This window comes from Primulina huaijiensis, chromosome 2 (assembly GCF_012295235.1).
Source record: "Primulina huaijiensis isolate GDHJ02 chromosome 2, ASM1229523v2, whole genome shotgun sequence".
NCBI lineage: Eukaryota > Viridiplantae > Streptophyta > Magnoliopsida > Lamiales > Gesneriaceae > Primulina > Primulina huaijiensis.
The window spans coordinates 31,680,492-31,687,195 of NC_133307.1; the positions used below are offsets into that span (position 1 = coordinate 31,680,492).

The 6,704-nt window shown below is 34.6% G+C and overlaps 2 protein-coding genes across 9 annotated transcripts; one reads left to right on the forward strand and one right to left on the reverse strand.

Annotated features, from left to right (window-relative positions):
• Positions 1–1,101: 1,101 nt before the first annotated feature.
• Positions 1,102–2,712, reverse strand: LOC140971712 (lectin-like protein). The gene has a single exon (XM_073434132.1). It carries the CDS (start codon positions 2,386–2,388, stop codon positions 1,324–1,326), a length of 1,065 nt encoding a protein of 354 aa, XP_073290233.1. The 5' UTR covers positions 2,389–2,712; the 3' UTR covers positions 1,102–1,323.
• A 2,071-nt stretch (positions 2,713–4,783) lies between these two features.
• Positions 4,784–6,246, forward strand: LOC140961859 (uncharacterized). 8 transcript variants are annotated; one of them, XM_073420613.1, is made up of 3 exons: positions 4,784–4,911; positions 5,084–5,740; positions 5,923–6,246. In XM_073420613.1, the coding sequence occupies exons 2-3, from the start codon at positions 5,283–5,285 to the stop codon at positions 6,167–6,169; spliced, it is 705 nt and encodes a 234-aa protein (XP_073276714.1). In that variant the 5' UTR covers positions 4,784–4,911; positions 5,084–5,282; the 3' UTR covers positions 6,170–6,246. The 8 variants fall into 8 exon arrangements, with proteins under 8 accessions (XP_073276714.1, XP_073276722.1, XP_073276764.1 ...); XM_073420621.1 differs by having other exon boundaries at positions 4,791–4,911; positions 5,087–5,740; XM_073420663.1 differs by having other exon boundaries at positions 4,799–4,911; positions 5,131–5,740.
• The last annotated feature ends 458 nt before the right edge of the window (positions 6,247–6,704 follow it).

The window sequence follows — 6,704 nt, forward strand, 5'->3', positions numbered from 1 at the left end:
AGGGCTAAATGCTGGCATTTGTTATGGCCTAGTGATGTGAAACAAGCACAAGAGATTGAGGAGAGACGTGGCTTCCTCTCCCAGTTCTTGGACTACACTTCTGATCAGGATTCTCATGCGTATATTTTTATAGTTTGTATATTAGAAGATCCCATGTGCTTTTGTATTATTTTATTGAGTATCATCATCTTCTGTACTAAATTTGCAAGTGAAATAAAATCTCTGTTTTTATATTTTTCATTACTTGCATCAGCTCAAGCCATTGTTGATGTTTTATCTGGTTGATTAAATAACAAATCCAAGTACTGAAACTGTGTATTCAAATTAAAATGTACCTGGAATGTTAACTTCGACACTAATCTACTATATATCAAACTGGCATTTCAATCTTAAGTAAGCAAAGGCAAGTTGAGTAACATCAAACATCTATCCAAACCAACATTCAAATACTAAAGCAAGAAGAAACAATTGCAAGAGGACATCATCCATCCTAATTTTGATGCTTCCATCTAGAACATCCTACGAAGTACAGTAAATTCAAATCGTGCATCATTTCTTCCCATCTAAGCCCCGTATTGTACATATTTTTAATTTTTTTTGGTGAATTTTAATTATTTATTTTTAAAATTTTGGAAGTGTGTAAACGTTAATTTGTTTATATCAATTGATTTCCACTTGGTGAGAATGAGAAAGATTTTTATCAACTCACTTACAAGGTAATGGCATATTCAATATGAAATTAACATGTGAGTACACCGCGACAATATAATGTAACTTAAAGAAAGAAATAAAATATGAGATAAACTATATATCGAGCGATTTTGATAAGTTTCAGATCAAATTTACCTAAACCATTTAGCTATGTTAAAATATTTACATCTTCCTGAAATTAAAATGTAAAATAATTATTAGATATAGAGAAACACATTCCTTACATTGCGTGTTATAACTAATTAGTTCGGTCGATATAAATTTTAACATTATCAAAATTATATTTCCCTTTTAATTCAAGACCTCTCTACTTTCTAAGCAATCCAGCCACACAAAAATGGCAAACCTCAAAGAAAGAAAATAAACGATCATGAGGCTAATTATAGCGTCTCTAATCCTTCTCAAAATAAACTCTGTTGCAAATAAAAACACATCAACTCTGAGAAATTAAATGACCGATATAATTCCATCAGCCAAACTTGAGGCTGTGTTCTAATGATCAGTACATAGGCAAACTACAATAGAATGATTGATCACTAAACTACAGCACCGCAGACATGAAGCACAGAATTTACAAACAAAAAGCACTCAACTATTCTGCGAGTCAAGCGTCTACTTCTCACCACCTTGGATAGATTTGTCTACAACGCGGCCGAGCTTTTTCTGCTCAAGTTTCTCGGGTTGAACAGCCAAGTCCTCCGGTGTCACAGGCCGCCTACTGCCGAAGATAGCAAACACAAATAACACAACGAAGGCACCAACTGCTCCACATCCACCGCCGAAGATTAGTGCAGCGAGTATTTTCATAGCACAATCCCTCGTTGTTTTGTGAGCTTTCCTCTCTTCTCCCTCCATGAATGTCTCGGGATTCATCGGCTCTGAATGCATCCAATGGGGCATAGTTCTCGAAACAAAGTTCCATGAATATATATTACACTTTTGAGACGAATTCCGGCTCGATGAGCTTAATCCCAGAAGAATATCCTCATTTTTCCACATTCTTGACAAGTCGATATGATGAGAAAGCAGAGGATCAACTGGCTTATTGCCTCCCGATCTTCCCAATCTCACCTCTAATATTTTAGAACTTGCTTCATAATCAATCCAAGATTGTAACTTTTCTCCACTATTTAACTCCAATTTGATGGATGAAACATTGCTAACTTTCACAGACACAAGACTGCCAACATCAATCCCAACATGGTTATTGTTCAAATCACCACACTTCTCATCCTTAAACGTATCAAATTCAACTCCAAGAAACTTCATTTTTTTCTCCTCAAACATTCCCATTGAGCCACCATTAAAGACATTCAAAGGAAACCCAGTTGGAACCATGATAAAAGCCAATCCATCCCCATTTCCTCCAGACATGGAAAACTCAAAATAAACTGAAAAGGACAACATTTTTACAGGGGTATATCCCTCAACAAGATTAATGGGTTTTCTATAAATCATTCTCCCTGCACTAAAAGCACCTGAACCGGAAATTTGAACCGACCTACTACCATTAACAGCCTCAGCGTCACCATACAGAGCAATCAGTCGAGAAAATTTGGCATCTGGACCAAAACTTTTTACATCAAATGATTTACTTTGCTCTGTCGGAAAGGCTTTCAAGCAAAAATCCAAGAAGAAGAAAGCTAACCAGAACCTTGACGAAGAAAATGAGGTCATTTCCTATTAGATTCTTCACAGAGTCTTTATTACCCTTTTTCCCTCAGATATTACCTGTTGTCCTATGAAAAATCCATGAAAATAGAAGTAAAATATCACTGAAATTGTTTATGAAATTTTCAGGCCGGATTTAAGAGCATAGAAAAAAGTACGGGGAAATGGGCAATCGAAGAAGGCGTGGTGCGGGTGGTGCCAGGAATGGCGAGAAAGTCGTTAAAATTAATACGTGCATATTGTTTCTGCTGTACTTCGATTTGCTTTCCTGTGTATGGTTGCTGACCGAGGGAATATAAAATGGGTTTTGGATATGTCCTTCATTTTCTGAATTTTAACTATTTATGTTTTTATTTTTTAAAAATATAAATAAAAGTATAAAACCACTGTCAATATCTTCCTTATATTTCATATTTTCGACTTTCTTTTTTTTTTTTGTGGCCAAGTAGAACTTACGATAAAACAAGAAGAAACAGTGAGCTTTATAGATTAAAAAAATTCAAAAGTTGAAATGGGCAGGAAAAGCACAAGATTCCTTGTTGGAAGATTGCCCATGTCTTTGAACAGCTAGTGTTTGGTGTTTACCCAACAATAGACATAAGCGGGAAACTTTGCGAAGAGAAAGCAGCTGGACATGTGGACCTTTTGCTCCAAACGAAGACAAATGGCGTAAAATTTTCTTTTTCTTTTTCTTTCTACGTATTTTACATTATTCAAGTCGAAAATACTTATCAAGGTTAGTCTATATTGTATCAGGAGTCACATTTTTCTTATTTTTAATACAACATGTTTGTCTTATAATTTTAGTTCAAAATAAAAATATATGAGATACATAATGTGATCAATTGAATATGTTGTATTAAAGCATAAGTATAGTTTTACTTCATTTTGACTTTGGGTCACTGCCATTCTTGTGTTTAAGGGACAAAAGCTTTAATTGGTCTTGATCATGTGCAGGATGTGATTGGGTGGTGGGACTTTACTCTTCGTTATTGGGTCAAAATCAAAATGGGATTTTTCGGCATATGTCTGTATTATTAATAAAAAAAAAAAAAGTATTTGGTGTATTCACTTCAAATACAGCTCCGGGTATAGGTTTTAAATGCACTAATTTTTGTGTTGCCTGAATAGTTGATCAGGAAGTGGACCAGTGACAATTCTCGTGATACCTTAGAAAAATCAGTGGAATTTTTTTGGTCCCCCGCGTATTACACCTTTTAATTCAAACTAGATACTAATGATGTTATAGATTTGCTGTGAGTCAACAAACGTGCTACATTTGGGTGTTTTTAGTACATGGATTTTCCATCTTTTCTTAAAAAAATTATATTTAAACTATTAATTGCTTTTTATAGATACATATAGGATTGTATCACCAAATTTCAGAATGACATCTAATCAAATTGTAGAATTATGGCTATTACCTTAATGTTACTACAAATACAAAAGGGCCTTTTGGGCTCAAGAGAGGCCCTAATCCCATCGAATCCTATCCATTTCAGTTTCTTGAATTCATCTCGTGGAATACCTTGTACATTTTTTTTTATCTTAACCCTAAAAATGTTTATATCATTTATTTTACACAATTTCAATACAAAGACCTCACTAATGACTCTTTTTCATTCTAAAAAATAATTCATTACACCATATTTTTATATATTTGAAGTGGTTTTTTAGTTTATAAAATAACACTCTTTCTAATATTAGTAAATGTGAAGGTGTAAATTTTATATTATATAATTTTTTTTTTAATTAAATATTCCATTGTAATTTATTTATATATAGCGCGAGCGGGCATTAAAATATATCATGTTGTAATTGACTTATATGCATGATGATGGATGAGTGGAAAAAACAAAGCATATGATGTTGGTAGCCACTGTGGATTGGGCAAATAATGGGTCTACTATACTGACAGCCCATGTGAAGGCAAAAAGTACCAGGTTTTGGTAGAAGCACTGTTGGTAAAATATCCCAAAAAATGACTTTTTATGGTTTTTAACTATTTTATTTTTCAGTCATTTCGAAAAAAAATAATCAGATAATTAATACAAAAAACCAAAAAATAAATAATAGTCCTGTGATATGGTAAATAAATATATCTAACTGACGAGTTAACAAGAGAACCATACAAATTAAGTAATATTAATATGTTTGTACAACAGGGAATCAGTTAATAATAACAACAAATAATAATAAATATTTTTTAATTTTATAATAAAAATATTTTTTTAGATCACACTATGATATTATTCCAAATTACAAAGATATAACATAAATATCCGTATTCATGTGGATCTTATTCATCTGTAAAAAAATAAAAAAAGTACAAAAAAATCTAAATAAATTATAAAAGTTACACATCCAAATTTGACCATCAAGAAAATGATAATGATAATATCTTAGACTGGAGAGGAAATGATAAATGCAGTGTAATAGAAGATAGGAGCTCTCGAGACCAGTGAAGGAAGATGAATCAAAAGAAAGGAAACAGCCATTGAAAGTTGAACACTTCTCTGGTTTGTACATGTAAATTGTAATCACACTCACACACACATCTCTCTTGCAAAAACACACACTGACACACAGATCGCTTTATACATACACTTAACGAACATGTCATGAACTGGTAACTAGTGTATTCTTTTCTTGTTCAATAATTATTGTTCTTTCTCCTTCTTAAATACTTCTCATTTCTCAGCAGTTCCGCGCATCACATGACTGCTGAAACACTCTGCATTTCCTCAGATTCATTGGGTTTTTGGAAGGGAGTTCATGAATTCCCGAGGAGAGAGATCGAATCTCGTTGAAACGGTTGTTTAAAGATTCAATCTTGGAGGCGTTGATGCGGTACTTAAGTCTTCTAAGATACTCTTTTGCTACTGGGTCTGCAATTCGAAATGTCCCACTTGGATTTGGAATGCGGCCGCCGGAGCGGCGGTGGAGCCAGTGCAAGAGGCGGAGGGGCGGAGGAAGAAGAGGGTGGTAGCATGTGTTTCTCCGACGCTGATGAAGATTCTTGCAACTCCCAATTCTATTCAACTGCAGACGGTGAAGGGTCGTACGATGATTTTAGCATTGCGTGTGGATCAGAACCTGGTGAGATTCCGAATGAAGATGATGGTCTGGAGAATGGGAGAAGTTCTGATTGTTCGGTAATTGTAGAAAACGGTGGAGTTGAGGAAATTAAGGTGCATTTGGGAATGGTTGAGAGAGATTGTAGAATTTGCCATTTGAGCTTAGTGAGCAGCAGTCCTGGCTCTGGGGTTGCCATTGAGTTGGGGTGTTCATGTAAGGATGATTTGGCTGCTGCTCATAAAAATTGCGCTGAAACTTGGTTCAAAATCAAAGGAAACAAGTGAGTAATCAAATCCCATTTACGGAATTTGTTTATTCTTTGCTTTTTTATTTTGTAGATGTTTCTCCACGTTTCTTAGATTCTTCAAAAGAACCTGTGAGATACTTTCTTGTATTTCCTTATAGAAATTTGCATCTCGAATTCGAATCGTATATATTCTTTATCATCCTACTCATTTTCAGGACCTGCGAAATATGTAATTCCGTAGCTTGCAACGTCGTTGGGTTGAATGAGATTGAGGCAGCTGCAAATGAGAACAGTGGTTCAGTCTCGGCAAGCATGGCCTCGGCAGCTCCAGCACCATCACCTGCCGGTGCTATAGAAACTCGGAGTTGCTTAAACGGTCACCGGTTCTTGAATTTTCTTCTCGCTTGTATGGTATTCGCATTTGTCATTTCTTGGCTTTTCCACTTTAACATTCCATCGTAGCATTAGATATTGTTCAAGATATGTAACCATGATATGATTTTAGAATAATATTTGATAAATACGTGCCATGATGTTTATATATATTTCTTCTTCCCCTCCTGCATGCCGTGACAAAAAAAAAATTGATTAAAAAAAATTATGATTTATAGTAAATGGGTTAAATCCACTTTTAAGTGCTCCGAGAAAGATAGTAAAAATGGGCTACAGCTATCTACACACTCGTGCTTGGTTTACAAATCAATCTTCTTTTTGTCACAACTTTCCTCGAAAAGATGATTGTTTTGAAACCGTGGCCCACGTTTGGTTTGAAAAGTTTGAGCTAAACGCGAAATTAAAATATATTATCCATATAAATCGCGTATGTTCGATAACAATCCAGGCATTACATCTTTCTGCGACTGAAATCAACTAAATAGATTTCATGTGACCATGTCTTCACATTAGATAGTAAATTTTGCATTTGATGTATTAAGCCCATACCGTATAGCACATATATGCATGACAAAAAACTGTACGAAAAACGATATTAGATGGT

Coding starts and splice junctions, on each gene's coding strand:
- LOC140971712 (XM_073434132.1), bottom strand. CDS start 2,388: ATGACCTCATTTTCTTCGTCAAGGTTCTGGTTAGCTTTCTTCTTCTTG.
- LOC140961859 (XM_073420613.1), top strand. CDS start 5,283: ATGTCCCACTTGGATTTGGAATGCGGCCGCCGGAGCGGCGGTGGAGCC. Junction 5,741..5,922: donor TTCAAAATCAAAGGAAACAA/GTGAGTAATCAA, acceptor ACTCATTTTCAG/GACCTGCGAAATATGTAATT.